This window comes from Scyliorhinus canicula, chromosome 1, assembly GCF_902713615.1.
Source record: "Scyliorhinus canicula chromosome 1, sScyCan1.1, whole genome shotgun sequence".
Taxonomy (NCBI): Eukaryota; Metazoa; Chordata; class Chondrichthyes; order Carcharhiniformes; family Scyliorhinidae; genus Scyliorhinus; species Scyliorhinus canicula.
This window is the reverse complement of record NC_052146.1, coordinates 83,997,295-84,016,907: the sequence shown is the minus strand read 5'-3', so window position 1 is coordinate 84,016,907 and position 19,613 is coordinate 83,997,295. Positions and strand designations below refer to the sequence as shown.

At 45.6% G+C, this 19,613-nt stretch overlaps 1 protein-coding gene across 3 annotated transcripts in view; it reads right to left on the bottom strand.

Moving 5' to 3' along the window:
* The window catches only part of bsdc1 (BSD domain containing 1), a 92,308-nt gene that overhangs the window by 32,615 nt on the left and 40,080 nt on the right, over nucleotides 1–19,613 (bottom strand). For 2 of the 3 annotated variants that reach the window (XM_038794568.1, XM_038794576.1), the window contains 2 exons: nucleotides 15,587–15,702; nucleotides 15,005–15,073 (listed from right to left, as the gene is read on the bottom strand). In XM_038794568.1, the coding sequence (XP_038650496.1) occupies nucleotides 15,005–15,073; nucleotides 15,587–15,702 (185 nt within the window). The remainder of the gene's footprint in view (nucleotides 1–15,004; nucleotides 15,074–15,586; nucleotides 15,703–19,613) is intronic. The other variant, XM_038794587.1, reaches the window with a different exon arrangement.

The following is a 19,613-nucleotide window of genomic DNA, read 5'->3' as shown; positions in this document are numbered from 1 at the left end:
CACTGTTCCATATCATCTGAATTTCCAAGTTCCTCATCTTTCCCTTTCAGCCATCACAACACCTGAGCCACTATTAATCTACAGAAGCGCAGGGCAGCACGGTGGCACAGTGGTTAGCATTGCTGCCTACGGCGCTGAGGACCTGGGTTCGAATTCCGGCCCTGGGTCACTGTCCGTGCGGAGTTTGCACATTCTCCCCGTGTTTGCGTGGGTTTCACCCCCACAACCCAAAGATGTGTAGGGTAGGTGGATTGGTCACACTAAATTGCCCCTTAATTGGAAAAAATAATTGGGTACTCTAAATTTATTTATTTTTTTAAATCTACAGAAGCGCCGCCTTGCCTGTACCTTCTCACTTGCACGCAGTGAATTATATGTCTCAACCGTGTTGCTCTCACACAGTCAACCCAAGTCCTTCAAGTCAGAGAAACACAATTCAAACATACCTGGAGCACAACGATTTAGTCATCAATGGTCAAATAGGGAATCACACTGTCAAGCATTACTATATTTAACTCTCCCCAGTCAAAACAGTTTATAGTACAGGATTATTCGGACAATAGCAATCACTAACAAGAACTCAATGGGCCAAATGAAATGTGTTTAGAATAGTGGAAGTAAAAACAGGGAGTGGGAGGCCCCAAAGAGTTGGATCATAGAAGAGGATCATAGGAGGGGCATTGGGAGATGGTATGGACAGCCTTAATAAATGCTGCATAGAGCTCAAGGAAAACGAAGATGGATATCGTATTTTGGACTCAGAGCCAGGCAGGTCCGGAAGGAGGAGAGCGGAGCGGGAAGGATAAAAGGTCACAAGAAAGAGCGAGACTGAGGGGGGAACCGGGAGGATACAAAAAAGCGAGAGAGAGGCTGACAGCGAGCTTGTAGTTTGGAGCTCTTGAGGTGATATCAGAATTCAAAAGTGTCGCAGGTCAAGTGGAAACAGCTGATTGGGCAAGTTCGAGTGAGTGCAGTTGGACAAGTATATCCTACTTTTATCGTTTACAGATTGTGTGGTCTATATTTTGTAGTCTGTGGATGTAAGGGCTAGGTTCTGTAGTAACGATGACCTGGGAAGAATGGCTCTAGAGTAATTAATATTATTTGATTTTAATTATCTTCCAAAAGATTTGATTTAAAGGGCAAGACATGGCAGGAGAGCTCAAAGCACTGGTGTGCTCTTCCTGCTCTATCTGGGAAGCCAGGAACATTTCCAGGGAATGCTCAGGGAAGTATGTGTGCGCAGGTATCTCCAGCTCCTAGAAGCCTGGGTTTCAGAACTGGAACAGCAGCTGGGGACACTCTGGAGCATCAGCAAAGCAGTGAGCATCGTGGACAGCATGTTTAGAGAGGGATCACACTGCAGGCTCAGCCTCTACAGGCAGGAAGGGAATGGGTGATCACCAAAAGAACAAGAGGACAATACAGGCAATGCAGGAATCTCTTGTGGCCATTCCGCTGCAAAACAGATATATTTCTTTGGATACTGTTGGGGGGGAATGGCCTCTCAGGGGAAAGCAACAACAGCCAAATTTGTTGCAACAAGGTTAGTTCTGCTGCTCAGGGGAGGAGTAAAAAGTGTGGTAATGCAATTCTTATGGGAGATTTAATTGTAAGGGGAATAGATAAGCATTTCTGCGGCTGCAAACAAGACTCCAGGATACTATGTTGCCTCCCTGGTGCCAGGGTCAAGGATATCTAAGAGCAGCTACAGAACATTCTGGAAAGGGAAGGTGAACAGGTAGTGGCCGTGTACAAATGACATAAGAATGGTGTTCTAAAAGAAGAATATAGGGAGTTAGGAAGTATGTTGAAAAGTAGGATCTCAGTGGTAGTGATCGCAGGATCAGTCAGAACAGAAATCAGTCGATCGTAAGGGGAATAGACAGGCGGTTCTGTGGACGCAATCGAGACTCCAGGATGGTATGTTGCCTCCCTGGTGCAAGGGTGCACATAGGCACCAACGATATAGGTACAAAACGGGATGAGGTCCTACAAGCGGAATTCAGGGAGTTAGGAGTTAACTAAAAAGTAGGAACTCAAAGGTAGTAATCTCAGGATTGCTACCAGTGCCACGAGCTAGTCAGAGTAGGAATGTCAGGATAGATAGGATGAATGCGTGGCTCGAGAGATGGTGCAAGAGGGAGGGATTCAAATTCCTGGGGCATTGGGACCGGTTCTGGGGGAGGTGGGACCAGTACAAACCGGACAGTTTGCACCTGGGCAGGACTGGAACCGATGTCCATGGGGGGGTGTTTGCTAGAGCTGTTGGGGAGGGTTTAAACTAATGTGGCAGGGAGGTGGGAACCGATGCAGGAAGTTGGAAGGTAGTAAAACAGGGACAGAAGCAAAAGGAAGTAAGGGGAAAAGTGCAAGGCAGAGAAGACATAGTCAAAAATCAAAAAGGGATACAGTACAAGGTACAGTGACTGAGGGGAGCTCAGTGAATAGGCCCAGTAATACTAAAAGGAATAAAACTGGAGATGTTAAGATTCAAAACAGAGGTTAAAAAAAACCCAACATAAGTGTACTTTACCTGAATGCTCGTAGTATTCGGAATAAAGTAAATGAGTTGATGGCACAAATCATCATGAATGACTATGATTTAGTGGCCATTACTGAAACATGGTTAAAGGATGGTCATGACTGGGAGTTAAATATCCGAGGGTATCAAACTATTCAAAAGGACAGAGTGGATGGTAAGGGAGTTGGTGTTGCTCTGTTATTTAAGGATGACATCCGAGCCAGAAGCCGAGTGGGTGAGTGCGGAGGAGGCCTCCTGCATGGGGACCTCCCTCCGGGCCCTCGCCACGGCAGCACTCCCATCCCCACCCAAAAAACACTCCAGCAGCCCAGTAGTGACAGCCACCCTCCAATCCTGGAACCAACTGCGGCAGCAATTTGGCCTGACCAAAATGTCGGACAAGGCTCCCATCTGCAACAACCATAGGTTCACACCAGCACTGACTGACGCCACCTTCAAAAGGTGGAGGCAGGACGGGGGGGGACACTAACAATCAGGGACCTATACACGGACGACAGGATCGCAGCACTGGACGAACTGACAGAGAAATTTCGACTAGCTGGGGGGAACGAGCTACGGTACCTGCAGCTCAAAAACTTCCTACGAAAGGAGACAAGGACGTACCCACAACCGCCACAACTGGAAGACCTACTGGACGCAAGTATCCTAGAGAAAGGGAACTGTAGCGACATGTATGACCGACTGGTAGAAAGGGACAACACCGTACTGGACTCAACAAGAATGAAATGGGAGGACGACCTGGGGATGGAGATAGGGTGGGGACTCTGGAGCGAAGCACTGCATAGGGTCAACTCCACCTCCACGTGCGCAAGGCTTAGCCTGACGCAACTAAAAGTGGTACATAGAGCCCACTTAACGAGAAACAGTATGAGTAGGTTCTTCCCGGAGGTGGAGGACAGATGTGAACGGTGCCAAAGAGGCCCGGCCAACCACGCCCACATGTTCTGGTCTTGCCCCAGACTTGTGGAGTACTGGACAGCCTTCTTCGAGGCTATGTCCAAAGTGGTGGGGGAGAGGGTGGAGCCATGCCCGATTGTGGCGGTCTTCGGGGTTTCAGACCAGCCAGATCTATTCCTGGGGAGGGGGGCGGACGCCCTTGCCTTTGCCTCCCTGATCGCCCGCCGTAGAATCCTGTTTGGCTGGCGGTAAGCAGCACCGCCCAGAGCTGCAAACTGGCTGTCCGACCTCTCGGAATCTCTCCAAATGGAGAAAATAAAATTCGCCATCAGAGGGTCAGACGACGGCTTCCACAGAACGTGGGAGCCATTCATGCAATTGTTCCGGGACCTGTTTGTGGCCAACGAACAAGAGGAAGAATAGTCGGGTGGCCAAGAATCAGGGGAAAATGGATGGGAATCGGGGAAGGTAGCCGGGGGGGGGGTTCTATAAACATGTGCCTCGGCCATATTGGGGATTGTAAAATATGTATGTCGGCTAAAGGGGGCGGCCACAATTGTTATTATGAAGATGCTTACCTGTAAATATATATGTAAATTTTTGTGTGTTTTTTTCTCTAATAATTTGTAATATGTTGTATATAAAATATGAAAACTCAATAAAAAAAACATTTTTAAAAAAGGATGACATCCGGGCAATAGTAAAGGATGACATCGGTGCTATGGAGGATAAGGGTGAATCCATTTGGGTGGAAATCAGGAATAGTAAGGCGAAAAAGTCACTGATAGGAGTAGTCTATCGGCCACCAAATAGTAACGTTATGGTGGGGCAGGCAATAAACAAAGAAATAACTGATGCATGTAGAAATGGTACAGCAGTTATCATGGGGGATTTTAATCTACATGTCGATTGGTTTAACCAGGTCGGTCAAGGCAACCTCGAGGGGGAGTTTATAGAATGTATCCGCGATAGTTTCCTAGAACAGTATGCAATGAAACCTACGAGGGAACAAGCGGTCCCAGATCTTGTCCTGTGTAATGAGACAGGATTGATTCAGGATCTCATAGTTAGCGATCCTCTCAGAAGGAGTGATCACAATATGGTGGAATTTAAAATACAGATGGAGGGTGAGAAAGTAAAATCAAACACTAGTGTTTGTGTTTAAACAAAGGAGATTACAATGGGATGAGAGAAGAACTAGCTAAGGTAGACTGGGAGCAAAGACTTTATGGTGGAACAGTTGAGGAACAGTGGAGAACCTTCCAAGCGATTTTTCACAGTGCTCAGCAAAGGTTTATACCCACAAAAAGGAAGGACGGTAGAAAGAGGGAAAATCAACCGTGGAAATCTAAGGAAATAAGGGAGAGTATCAAATTGAAGGAAAGAGCATACAAAGTGGCAAAGATTGGTGGGAGACTAGAGGACTGGGAAATCTTTATGGGGCAACAGAAAGCTACTAAAAAAGCTATAAAGAAGAGTAAGATAGAGTATGAGAGTAAACTTGCTCAGAATATAAAAATAGACAGTAAAAGTTTTTACAAATATATAAAACAAAAAAGAGTGGCTAAGGTAAATATTGGTCCTTTAGAGGCTGAGAAGGGAGTTTTAATAATGGGAGATGAGGAAATGGCTGAGGAACTGAACAGGTTTTTTGGGTCGGTCTTCACAGTGGAAGACACAAATAACATACCAGCGACTGATAGAAATGAGGCTTTGACAGGTGAGGCCCTTGAGAGGATTGTTATCACTAAGGAGGTAGTGATGGGCAAGCTAATGGGGCTAAAGGTAGACAAGTCTCCTGGCCCTGATGGAATGCATCCCAGAGTGCTAAAATAGATGGCTAGGGAAATTGCAGATGGACTAATGATGATTTACCAAAATTCACTAGACTCTGGGGTGGTCCCAGTGGATTGGAAATTAGCAAACGTGACATCACTGTTTAAAAAAGGAGTTAGGCAGAGAGCAGGAAATTATAGGCCAGTGAGCTTAACTTCGGTAGTAGGGAAGATGCTGGAATCCATCATCAAGGAAGAAATAGCGAGGCATCTGGATAGAAATTGTCCCATTGGGCAGACGCAGCATGGGTTCATAAAGGGCAGGTCGTGCCTAACTAATTTAGTGGAATTTTTTGAGGACATTACCAGTGCAGTAGATAACGGGGAGCCAATGGATGTGGTATATCTGGATTTCCGGAAAGCCTTTGACAAGGTGCCACACAAAAGGTTGCTGCATAAGATAAAGATGCATGGCATTAAGGGTAAAGTAGTAACATGGATAGAGGATTGGTTAATTAATAGAAAGCAAAGAGTGGGGATAAATGGGCATTTCTCTGGTTGGCAATCAGTACCGTGGGGCAGCACGGTAGCATGGTGGTTATCATAAATGCTTCACAGCTCCAGGGTCCCAGGTTCGATTCCCGGCTGGGTCACTGTCTGTGTGGAGTCTGCACGTCCTCCCAGTGTGTGCGTGGGTTTCCTCCAGGTGCTCCGGTTTCCTCCCACAGTCCAAAGATGTGCGGGTTAGGTGGATTGGCCATGCTAAATTGCCCGTAGTGTCCTAAAAAGTAAGGTTAAGGGGGGGTTGTTGGGTTACGGGTATGGGGTGGATACGTGGGTTTGAGTAGGGTGATCATTGCTCGGCACAACATCGAGGGCCGAAGGGCATGTTCTGTGCTGTACTGTTCTATGTTCTATAGTAGCTAGTGGTGTCCCTCAGGGATCCGTGTTGGGCCCACAATTGTTCACAATTTACATAGATGATTTGGAGTTGGGGACCAAGGGCAATGTGTCCAAGTTTGCAGATGACACTAAGATGAGTGGTAAAGCGAAAAGTGCAGAGGATACTGGAAGTCTGCAGAGGGATTTGGATAGGTTAAGTGAATGGGCTAGGGTCTGGCAGATGGAATACAATGTTGGCAAATGTGAGGTTATCCATTTTGGTAGGAATAACAGCAAACGGGATTATTATTTAAACGATAAAATATTAAAGCATGCCGCTGTGCAGAGAGACCTGGGTGTGCTAGTGCATGAGTCACAGAAAGTTGGTTTACAGGTGCAACAGGTGATTAAGAAGGCAAATGGAATTTTGTTCTTCATTGCTAGAGGGATGGAGTTTAAGACTAGGGAGGTTATGTTGCAATTGTAGAAGGTGCTAGTGAGGCCACACCTGGAGTATTGTGTTCAGTTTTGGTCTCCTTACTTGAGAAAGGACATACTGGCACTGGAGGGTGTGCAGAGGAGATTCACTAGGTTAATCCCAGAGCTGAACGGGTTGGATTATGACGAGAGGTTGAGTAGACTGGGACTGTACTCGTTGGAATTTAGAAGGATGAGGGGGGATCTTATAGAGACATTTAAAATTATGAAGGGAATAGATAGGATAGATGCGGGCAGGTTGTTTCCACTGGCGGGTGAAAGCAGAACTAGGGGACATAGCCTCAAAATAAGGGGAAGTAGATTTAGGACTGAGTTTAGGAGGAACTTCTTCACCCAAAGTGTTGTGAATCTATGGAATTCCTTGCCCAGTGAAGCAGTTGAGGCTCCTTCATTAAATGTTTTTAAGGTAAAGATAGATAGTTTTTTGAAGAATAAAGGGATTAAGGGTTATGGTGTTCAGGCCGGAAAGTGGAGCTGAGTCCACAAAAGATCAGCCATGATCTCATTGAATGGCGGAGCAGGCTCGAGGGGCCAGATGGCCTACTCCTGCTGCTAGTTCTTATGTCCTTATGTTCTTAAATATCAGATAAATAAGTGGCCAAAGAGATAGTGCGGGGGGGGGGGGTGGTTTCAGATTCCTGGGACATTGGGACCAGTTCTGGGAGGAGGTTAGACCAGCACAAACTGGACAGGTTACACCCAAGGTGGACAAGCACTGATATCCTGGGGGGAGTCTTTGCTAGAGTGGTTGGGAAGAGTTTAGACTAAAATGTCAGGGAGATGGGAACCTATGCAAGGAGTCAGAGGGGAAAACATGGACAAAAACAAAAGACAGAAAGGGGAATAAGAAAAGTGCTAGGCAGTGAAATCAAGGGCCAGAATCAAACAGGGCCACGTGAAAAATGGAAACAAGACAAGGCATGTTAAAAGGCAACACTTCAGGCTTTGCGCCTTGATCCGTGGAGCATTCACAATAAAATGGATGAATTAATTGCGCAGATAAATGTAAACGGGTATGATGTAGTCGGGATTACGGAGACATGGCTGCAGGGTGACCAGGGACGGGAATTGAATATCCAGGGGTATTCAGTATTTAGGAAAGACAGACAAAAAGGAAAAGGCGGTGGAGTGGCAGTGCTGTTTAAAGAGGAAATTAACGCAATAGTAAGGGAGGATATTAGCTCCGACGATGTGGAATCTTTATGGGTCGAGCTGAGAAACACCAAGGGCAAAAACGTTAGTGGGAGTTGTATATAGAGCCCCAGACTGTAGTGATAATGTTGGAATGATATTACAGGTAATTAGAGACAAATGCAATAAAAGAACATCAGTAACTATGGGTGACTAATCTGCATATAGATTGGGCAAATCAAATTGTTAACAAAGCCGTAGAGGATGAATTCCTGGAATGTATATGGGATGGCTTTCCAGACCAATACGCTGAGGAACCAACTCGAGAACAGGTCATTCTCGACTGGGCATTGTGCTATGAGAAAGGAATAATTGGCAATCCAGCTGTAAGTGGTCCCTTGGGGATGAGCGACCATAATATTATAGAGTTCTCGATCAAGATGGGAAGTGGCGTCATTGATTCTGAGACTAGGGTCCTGAATCTAAATAAAGGAAACTATGATGGTATGAGGCACAAATTGACTCTGATAGATTGGAGAACATTACTTAAAGGGAGGACTGTGGATAGGCAATGGCAAACATTTAGAGCACATGGGTGAATCAAAACCATTGTTCATTCTTGTCTCACGCAAAAACAAACTGAGAAAGATGCGCAAACCATGGTTTAAGAGGGAAATTAGAGATGCTTTTACATTCTAGAAAGAGGCATACAAATTGACCAGAAAAACAGCAGACCTGAGGATTGGGAACAGTTTAGACCAAGAAAGTAGGACAAAATGATTAATTAAGATGGGGAAAATAGAGTTTAAGAGTAAGTTTGCGGGAAACATAATAATGAACGGTAAAAACCTCTATAGGTTTGTGAAGAGGAAAGAATTGGTGAAGAAGGAATTGGAAAATGGGGAAAAGAAATGGCTGACCAACTAAATACATACTTTGGTACTTCACAAAGGATACACAAAAGACATACCAGAAATGTTGGGGAACATAGGGTTTACTGAGAGGGAGGAACTGAAGGAATTCTGTATTATTTGGGAAATGGTGTTGGGGAAATTGATGGGATTGAAGGCTGATAATTCCCCAGGCCTGATAATCTACAACTCAGGATACTCAAGGAACTGGACCTAGAAATAGTGGATGCATTGATGGTCATCTTCCAAGACTCTGGAACAGTTCCTGCAGAATGAAGGGGAGCTAATGTAACCCCGCTATTTAAAAAAGGAGGGAGCAAGAAAACAAAGGATTATTGACAAATCAATCTGACATCAATAGTGGTGAAAATGCTAGAGCAGGGGTGGGCAAACTTTTCCGTGCAAGGGCCACATTCAGAAATTCACAATTCACAAAGGGCCGCATAGTATATTAAGTAAAATAATTACTTCACCCGGTTATGATTCTGGACGCCTCATATAGAACATAGAACAGTACAGCACAGAACAGGCCCTTCGGCCCTCGACGTTGTGCCGAGCAATGATCATCCTACTCAAGTCAACGTATCCACTCTATACCAGTAAGTAACCCAACAGCCCCCCCCCCCCCCCCCCCCCCCCCATTAACCTTAAATAAAAAAATTTTTTTTTTTAAATGTAAAAAAAACTTTTTTTTTTAATGACTTGGAGGGCCGCAGAAATACCTTTGGCGGGCCGCATGCGGCCCGCGGGCCGTAGTTTGCCCACCCCTGCGCTAGAGTCTATTACAAAATATTTAATAGCAGAGCACTTGGAAAACAATGAGGGGATCAGGCAGTGTCAGCATGGATTTACGAAAGGGAAATCATGCTTGATAAATCCACTGGAAATCTTTGAAGACCTAACTAGTAGAGTTGACAAGGGGAAAAAAAGTGGTTGTGATTTACTTGGACTTTCAGAAGGCTTCAGATACACCACACTTTTTTTCGAATGCATTTTTACGGGATGCGAGTTTCACTGGCTAGGCCAGCATTTGTTGCCCATTCCTTATTACCCTTGAGAAGGTGGTGGTGAACTGCCTTCTTGAACCACACAGTCCCTGTGGTGTAGGTACACCCACTGTGCTATCAGGGAGGGAGTTCCAGGATTTTGACCCCGTGACAGTGAAGAAGCGGGAACATATTACCAAGCCAGGATGGTGAGTGACTTGGAGGGGAATTTCCAAGTGGTGTGTTTCCACTATCTGCTGCCCTTGTCTTTCCAGAAGGTAGTGGTCATGGGTTTCGAAGGTGGGGCCAAAGGGGCCTTGGTGAGCTCCTGTAGTGCATCTTGTAGATGGTACACACTACTGCTACTGTGCATCGGTGGTGGAAGAAGTGAATGTTTTTTGTGTAAGGTGCCATCAACCTGGTAGCTTCGTCCTGGTTGGTGTCGAGTTTCTGACAGAAAGCAAAGGGTTGGTATAAATATAATGGTGAACTGTAACTAGTGGAATGCCTCAGGGGTCAATCCTTGGATCTCAACTGTTTAAAGTCTATATAAATGATCTGCAAGCAGGGATGAGTGTAACATAGCAAAACTTGCGGATGATACTAAAATAGGTGGGAAAGCAGGCAGTGGAGATAAAGATTTTTCCAATGGATATACGAAGTCTAGAAGTTCGCAGATGGGGTTTAATATAGATAAGTATGAGGTTATCCATTTTGGCCGGAAAAAAATAGAAAGGCAAGTTATTGTTGAAATGGAAACCAGATTCAAAATGTGTCTGAGCAGAGGGATCTGGGTGTCTTTGTTCAAGAATTGCAGAAAGTCGGTATGCAGGCACGGCATGTAATTAGAAAGGCAAATGGAATGTTAGCGTTTATCGCAAAAGGACTGGAATATAAAAGTAGAGAAGTGATGTATACAGTGTTGTTGAGACCACATCTGGAGTATTGTGTCCAGTTTCAGTCTCCTTATTTGAGGAAGGATGTGGTGGTATTGGAGGCAGTTCAGAGATTCACTAGATTGATTCCGGAAAGAAAGGGTGACATTCGAGGAGAGAAACAGTTTGGGCTTACACTCGCTGGAGTTTAGAAGGATGAGGGGGGATCTGATGGAGGTATATAAAATACTAAAAGGGATTGATAAAGTAAACATAGACTAAATGTTCCCCCTTGTGGGGAAATCTAGAACAAGGAGTCACAGATAGGTTGAGAGGCAGTAGATTTAGAACAGAGATGAGGAGGAACTACTTCTCGCAGAGGGCGGTGAATTTGTGTAACTTGCTGCACCATAGTGCAGTGGAATCAGTCATTAAATGGTTTCAAGGAGCTAGGTATATTTTTGATTCAAAAACTGGTTAAAGGGACATGGGAAACAGGTGGGGTGGTGGATTTGAGACCATGAAGAGATCAGCCATGATCTGAATGAATGGAGGAGCAGGCTCGAAGGGCTGAATTGCCTATTTCTGCTCTTAATTCCTATTTTCTTGAGTGTTGTTGGAGCTGCACTCATCCAGGCAAGTGGGGAGTAAGAGCAGCACAGGAGCACAGTGGTTGGCAATGTTGCTTCACAGCACCAGGGTCCCAGGTTCGATTCCCAGATTGGATCACTGTCTGTGCGGAGTCTGCACGGGTTTCCTCCGGGTGCTCGTTTTATCCCACAATTCCCAAAAGACGTGCTGTTAGGTAATTTGGATATTCTGAATTCTCCCTCTGTGTACCCAAACAGACGACGGAATGTGGTGACTAGGGGCTTTTCGCAGTAATGTCATTGTAGTGCTAATGTAAGCCTACTTGCGACAATAAAGATTTTTTTTTTTTAAAGTATTCCACCACACTCCTGATGTATGCCTTGCAGGTTCTGGACAGGCTTTGGGGAGTCCGGCAGTGAGTTACTTGCCGCAGGATTCCTAGCCTCTGACCTGCTTTTGTAGCGACATATGGAGAGCCCAGTTCAGTTTCTTGTCAATGGTGATTCAGGATGTTGTTGGTAGGAGATTCAGTGATGGTAATGCCATCCAAGAGGCAATGGTCTGCACCTCTGGTATTGAGATGGTTAATAACTGGCACTTGTGTGGCACAAATGTTATTTGTCAGCCCAAGCTTGGATATTTTCCAGGTCTTGCTATATTTGCACACGGACTGCTTCAATATCTGAGGAGTCACAAATGGTGAATACTGTGCAATCATCAGTTAAAATCCCCACATCTGACCTTATGTTGGAAGGAAGATGGGTGGGCCTAGGATATTACCTTCAGGAATCCCTGCAATGATGTATGTGGACCGAGGTGACTGATCTCCAACAAACACAACAGTCTTCCTTTGTGCTAGGTATGACCCCAACCAGTGGATAATCCTCCACCCCCCGCCCCTCCCATTTACTCCAGTTTTGCTATGGCTTCTTGATGCCATACTCGATCAAATGCTGCCTTGATGTCAAGGGTAGTCACTCTCACCTCATCTCTGGCATTCAGCTATTTTGCCCAAGTTTGAACCAAGGATGTAATGGGGTCAGGAGCTGAATGACTCTGGCAGAACCCAAAATGAGCAAACACGAGTAGGTTATTGCTCAGTAAATGCTACTTGATAGCACTGTTGTTGACCCCTTCCATCGATTGAGAGTAGACTAATAGGGCAGTAATTGGTCAGGTTGGATTTGTCCTGCTGTGTGTGTGCAGGACATACCTGGGTAATTTTCCACATTGTTGGGTAGATGCCAGCATTGTAGCTGTACTCAAACAGCTTAGCTAGGGGCATGTCAAGTACTAGAGCAAAAGTCTTCAGTACAATTTCTGGAATATCGAAGCATTCAGTGCCTTCAGCCATTTCTTGATAACATGTGGGGTGAATCGAATTGGCTGAAGACTGGCATCTGTGATGCTGGTGACCTCTGGAGACCGAGATTAGCCTGTAAAACTAAAGCGCATGGGATTAGCGGTAGTGTATTGAGACGGATAGAAAACTGCTTGGCAGACAGAAAACAAAGAGTAGGAATTAACTGATCTTTTTCCACATGGCAGGCAATGTCTCGTGCGGCACCGCAGGGATCAGTTATAGGAGCCCAGCTATTCATAATATATATTAACAATTTAGATGAGGATGCCAAATGTAATATCCCCAAATTTGCAGATGACACAAAGCTGTGTGGAGGTTGAGCTGTGAAGAGGATGCAGAGATGCTTCAGTGTGATTTACACAAGCTGCGTGAGAAAATGCATGGCAAATGCAGTATAATGTGGTTAAGTGTGAGGTTATGCACTTTGGTAGCAAAAACAGGAAAGCAGATTATTTGAAAGGCTATAGATTGAGAGAGGGAAATATGCAATGAGACTTGGGTGTCCTTGTACCTCAGTCGCTGAAAGTAAGCATGCAAGTCCAGCAGGTGATCAAGAAGGCAAAAGGTATGCTGGCCTTCCTAGAGGATTCGAGTGCAGGAGCAGGGGGTGTCTTGTTGCAATTATATATGTGCGAGACCACATCTGGAATATTGTGTGCACTTTTAGTCTCCTTATCCGAGGAAGGATGTTCTTGCTATAGAGGGAGTGCAGCAAAGGTTCACCAGACTGATTCCTGGAATGGCAGGACTGAGAGGTGAGGAGAGATCGAGTCTGTTAGGATTGTATTTGCTGGAGTTCAGAACAATGAAGGGGGGGCGGGATTGCAGAAACCTATAAAATTATAACAGGACTAGACAGGGTAGATGCAGGAAGGATGTTCCCAATGGCAGTGGAATCCAGAAACAGGGGACACAGTCCCGAGATATGGGGTAAATTATTTGGGACTGAGATAAGGAGAAATAACTGCACCCACACCCAGAGAGCGGTCGGCCTGTGGAATTCGCGACACAAAGAGCTGTTGGAGGCCAAAACATTGCATGTTTTCAAGGAGTTAGATATAGCTCTGGGACTAAAGGGATCAAAAGATATGGGGGAAAGCGGAACAAGTTATTGAGTTGGATGATCAGCCATGATCATACAGAATGGTGGAGCAGGCTCAAAGGGCCGAACAGCCTCCTCTTGCTCATATATGTTTCTATCTACTGCTCTTGTCCTTCTTGATGGTAGAAGTTGGAAGACTTTTTAAACCGCCACCATAAATTCTGTTCCCTTGGAGCTGGTTTAATTCCCCACTGAATTAACCTCCAATGAACCACACAAATTGTAATCTTAACATTCCACTTGATCCTGAACTGAGCTTTAAACTGACATATTTTCAGGAATACTGTTACTTCTATTACTGCAACACCACTCCCAACTCAGCACTTCCACCATTTCCTTATACATACCTCGTCACTGAAGCCTAGGTTTTGTAATGCTCTTGTTGCTGGACTCGTGCAGCAGGAAACTACCACAATTTCTTGGACTACACTAACTCCTGGTCACCCACTATCACCTCCTTATCCAGTGACTACAGGTTTTCATCTAACAAGTTAACACCCTGTCCTTCAAATATTTATTTTAAAATCTTTGATATCTTTAAATCCCTTCAGGCCTTGCTGCACCCAGCTCTGTCACTTCCACCAAGCCTATATCTTCTCCAAATATTATATCCCTGGCTCTAGCCATTGAGAACTTCTGTCCTTTCCCTCTATCTTACCAAAGGCCATGGCAACATGCATCGACATATCCTAATTACTGCAGAAACATGCCCCAACTTGCTTCACAGATGCGCAACCAAAAAAACTGAAGTCAAGTCCAAGAAAGAGATACAGGGGCCTCACGGTAGCATGGTGGTTAGCATCAATGCTTCACAGCTCCAGGGTCCCAGGTTCGATTCCCGGCTGGGTCACTGTCTGTGTGGAGTCTGCACGTCCTCCCCGTGTGCGCGTGGGTTTCCTCCGGGTGCTCCGGTTTCCTCCCACAGTCCAAAGATGTGCGGGTTAGGTGGATTGGCCATGCTAAATTGCCCGTAGTGTAAGGTAAATGGGGGGATTGTTGGGTTACGGGTTACGTGGGTTTAAGTGGGGTGATCATTGTTCGGCACAACATCGAGGGCCGAAGGGCCTGTTCTGTGCTGTACTGTTCTATGTTCTATGTTCTATACTGGAGATGGGGATGAAGAGTGGCCAAAACTTTGGTGAAAAAGGTGCAATTAAGGAGATGAGGAGTGTAGGAGTTTAGAGAGGGAATTTTTGGACATAGAACTCAGATAATTAAAAAACACAGCCACAAACAGTGGGGTGAAGCATGGGTAATTGCATAAAATTCTGGGAACTAGAGAAATGCAGAGTTTGGGCAAGGGATGAGGGACAACAAAAAAGAGCATCTATTTCCATTCCAGTCTAAATGTCTACATCTGGTCAGCTGATCTAATAATTGGCCACTAAAACAGATATATCAGCAGTAAATACATTGCCATCATTTTTGAATTCTTAGTAATGACCCACCTGTTCCAATTGATACAGTTTATAGAAGTATCGATGCCAAAATTCTGAATGTGACACTGCTGCTGGCACCTGTTTAGGGGGAAAAATATCAGTTCTACTTCACAACTCAAACATGCAACCTTTAAACTGATTAATTAAAATAAACTGGCAAACATTTTGGTAATTGAACCCCATTCAGAACCGAGTCTGCCAGCTAGCATATCAGGCATGTAAATGAGCTCCCAGAACACGATCAAGGGTTCTTTAAATTGCCTGCTAGGATTAATGCCAAGTACACAAAGGTGCCCTGATCTTCAATTTTCAAAACTATGATAAAGTGTTTGGCACTCCCATCTAACAAGCTGATGATTGGGAATTTACGATGCGAGACTTCAGGGAAAATCAACCAAATTATATTATTCCACACCACATCATTATTAATAGGCTATAATAGGAGACATTGTTAATGCCTGTTTCATGAATGTTCCAAGTCACCAATCTGACGATATCAAATACTGAAATGACCCCAGTTAGGATTGATCTAACAATTTCTATTTAGAGAGAATCAACAAGAATAAGAGGAATGGCTTATGCAGTACACACCATTTTTGTGTAAAGCGCACGTACTGAAGGACTGTTAACCAACAGGCCCGAGATTTCCCCTTTTTGGTCTTCAAGATTAAAAGCAGCAGCCCACTCTTCATACAGCTCCAAGGGACCTGAAGACAAACAAGAGTCGGTTACGGAAAAAAGTCTGTAATCTGGAAATTCCAACATCAAAGTACTATAATAATAATAATCTTTATTGTCACAAGTAGGCTTACATTAACACTTCAATGAAGTTACTGTGAAAAGCCCCTAGTCACCACATTCCGGCGCCTGTTCGGGCACACAGAGGGAGAATTCAGAATGTCCAAATTACTTAACAGCACATCTTTTGAGATTTGTGGGAAGAAACCCACGCAGACACAGGGAGAATGTGCAGACTCCACACAGACAGTGACCCAAGCCGGAATCAAACCTGGGACCGTGGACCCGTGAAGCAGTAGTGCTATCTACTGTGCTACCGTGCCGCCTGTTAGTATAATAAAGCATAACTTGCATACTTGTACATGTGTTTCTGCTTACTCCGTCTCCAAATGGGTCTGCGAAGTTAACTTCAATTACACTGCTGAGAGTGTTTTGTGCTGAAAACTCATTTTGGTTATATGTTTCCAAACTAATCTCAATTGGAAAATCTTCAATATAGGGATTTTGCAAACTAGTTAATGGATTGGCATACGATGTCTGGATTTCAATCTTGCCTAGAGATATGATTAAAGAAAATTGTCCTCTCTACTGACCGTAAACTACAGGCTTTTATTTTCATACAGAAAGTATTTTGATAACTTAAGACCAGAATGTTTAGTCAGGCAGCATAAAACCCAGAAGACAAGCGTCTGTACAAGGGAATCAGCCAGACCAAGGGGTACTCACTCTTTTATCCACTGCATGACAGAAAATACATCTGGCATTACAGAAGTGCAAAGAAGAACCAAACTCATATAAGGCTAAGAGGAGACAGTAATAACCTGCAATTGTTATTCCGTAGAAATGGCCCAGGGAAACACTATTCAACATGTGAACAGGGACATTTAGTAGAGTGTTCAGCAGGATTACAATTATGCAACTCTTACGTGAGGCTTTTCTTACTAGTTGATGCTTAAAACTGAGTTTGCACATTTGTAAATGCAAAACTGAGTTTGCACATTCTACCCGTGCCTGCGTGGGTGTCACCTCCACAACCCAAAGATGTGCAGGCTAGGTGGATTGGCCACGCTAAATTGCCCCTTAATTGTAAAAAAAATAATTGGTTACATTAAATATATTTTTAAAAATACAAAACTGACAAAAAAATATTTTTTTAAGAGCTTCCATTACATTGGGAAAGCTTCAACCAATTCACATGCAACAATCTGCTCTGAAAACTCTTGCCCACATTTTGGTAGCTGTTACAAATTGCATCACAGCATTCTAAAACAATCAACATTCTAAAAAAAAAGTAAATGCAAGTCTATCGCCCAAAGTTAATGAATCCTTTAAAAAATCCCCGGATCCAGATCCACAACTTAATCAGATCTTCATTGGCCAATACCTTATTTGTATACCAAATTTTGCTGAAATCCATCCATTCGTTTTTGAGATACGTGGTTTACATACAAATAGGCCAACAGTGCCGAAAACAATAGGATAATAATTTGACACTTAAGTGAATAGATGAAGTGTTCCGTATAATAAAATTGTAATTGCTATAAACACTAGAACCAGGTGATACAAACTTAGGAGGCAAGATAACCTAGATTTGATTTCTCACCCCGCCCCCACAGTATCCAGGCTTGCCTGGGAAAGCTCATGATCCTACCAGCCGACTAAATTCCAACGGAAACTTCATGAGAAGAGTCCACAAAAGGAATCCTGGTTAATGTCCCAAAGCCAAAAGGAACCAACGAAAAATCACCCCGAGTTTACACTGCAGTAGGGCCCACTCTTCAAATCTTCCAACTCAATGTTGAGGGCCTGGCAACAGCCAGGCGAGGCCTCATCGAACCCCTTGCTGTTCAACACTCCATAGAAACCATTTAACTGTAAGAAATCCATATTGGAATACAAGAAGCAGGCCACTATATCATCGGAGGCTGCGACTTCCTGTGCTACCGCCGTGATGGTAAACATGGCAGTGCCACCTATGTCCGAACCAACAATGCGGTTGATGGATTACATACAGCCAATGTCTACAAGCCCCCAAGCATCAGCTGGGAGGAGCAAGTCTTGCTCGGCGTCCCCCACCCAGCCATCTATGTGGGGGACTTTAACAGTCAACATTCAGACTGGGGATACTCAGTCCTGGACAGTGACGGTGAACACTTGCAGAATGGGCTTTCAGAAATGATCTGACACTTATACACAACTCCAAACAGCGAGGAGCATTCCATTCAGCCAGATGGCGTAGGGATTACCCTCCTGACCTGTGCTGGGTCAGTTTCTTAATGGGACTCCCCACCCTGAAGAGCCTCATCTTAGATGACTTATCGCACAGCGAACGCTGTCCTCTGCTCATTCATATAATAAAGATTATTGTCACACCAGAACTTATGAAACATGTGGGGCCCCAAACTCTTGCCTGACTGACCCAGTTTTACACAATGGTCATAAATTCCAACATCGGACTTCCGGTGGCGGCTATGTGGAGCTAAGTCGCACGTTCAGCAGCTCCCGCCAGGAACGGACTTTTGGGTTCTTTTTAGGGCCCCCAGCAGTACTTTTTCGACATTTCCCGATGTGGGAAGCAGCCAGCAACATTTCCCCGGCAGTATATGGCCTGGACCAGGAGTGGGGCGAGTAAGAAAGTGGTTGCAGCGCCAAAGCAGAAGCGAGGGAAGAAGTACAAGATGGTGGCGGGCAGAGACCAGGAGGCATGGAGGCAGTGGGCGCAGGAGCAGCAGGAGACTGTCCAGCGCTGCTTCAGGGATCTTAAAGCGGAGCTGCTGGAGCCGTTGAAGGCTTCAATTGACAAGCTGCTGGAGACCCAGACGGCCCAGGGGGTGGCGATCCGAGAGATCCGGAAAAAGGCCTCCGAAAGAGAGGACGAGACCTTAGGCCTCGCGGTGAAGGTGGAGATGCACGAGGCGCTCCATAAAAAATGGCAGGAGAGGTTCGAGGAGATGGAGAACCGGTCGAGGCGGAATAATCTGCGGATCCTGGGCCTTCCGGAAGGGCTGGAGGGGTCAGACATGGGGGCCTATGTGGCCATCATGTTAAATTTGCTGATGAGAGCTGGGTCCTTACAGGGGCCCCTGGAGCTGGAGGGGGCCCATCGAATATTGGCAAGAAGACCCAAGCCGAATGAGCCGCCATGAGTGGTGCTGGTGCGGTTCCACTGGTTTGCTGACCGGGAGTGTGTGCTCAGGCGGGCCAAGAAGGAGCGGAGCAGCAGGTGCGGATCTACCAGGACTGGAGGGCGGAGGTGGCAAAGAAGAGGGCCGGGTACAATTGGACGAAGGCGGTGCTGCACAGGAAGGGAGTGAAGTTCGGCATGCTACAGCCGGTGCGTTTGTGGGTCGCCTACAAGGACCGGCACTTTTACTTTGAGTCCCCGGAGGCGGCGTGGGAAGTTGGACTCAAACTGAGGGCTGGGTGCAGGGGTCTGCATGTAACTGTGTTATATTTTCAGGGGGGGGTTCTCTGATTAATGTTGGTTCTTTGTTGTTTTCAGGGCGGGTGGGGCACTGTTTTCTGCTTGGGTTTGTTGGATGGGCTCGAGGAGGGGGGCAGACCTGCAGTGTGGGGGGCTGATGGTGTGAAGGGGGGTTGGGGCCCCGCGAGGGGACCGGGCCGGTAAAGGGAGCTGCTGTAGAGGAGGTGGGGTCGGGTAGGTGGAAAGCGCGGGCTTTTTCCCGCGCTCAGGGTTGAAGGGGGCGGGGCAGGAGCTGGGAAGCGCTGGCTTTTTCCCCCTTGAGAGTGGGAGGGGGAGGAAGAAAACCTGCTGGTGGACACTGGGGAGGAAGGGAAGCCCCACGCTGGGAGGGGTCGGAGGAGTGGCGGGAGTGGCCGGGGTCAGCAGGAGTCAGCTAACTTGTGGGAGTACAATGGA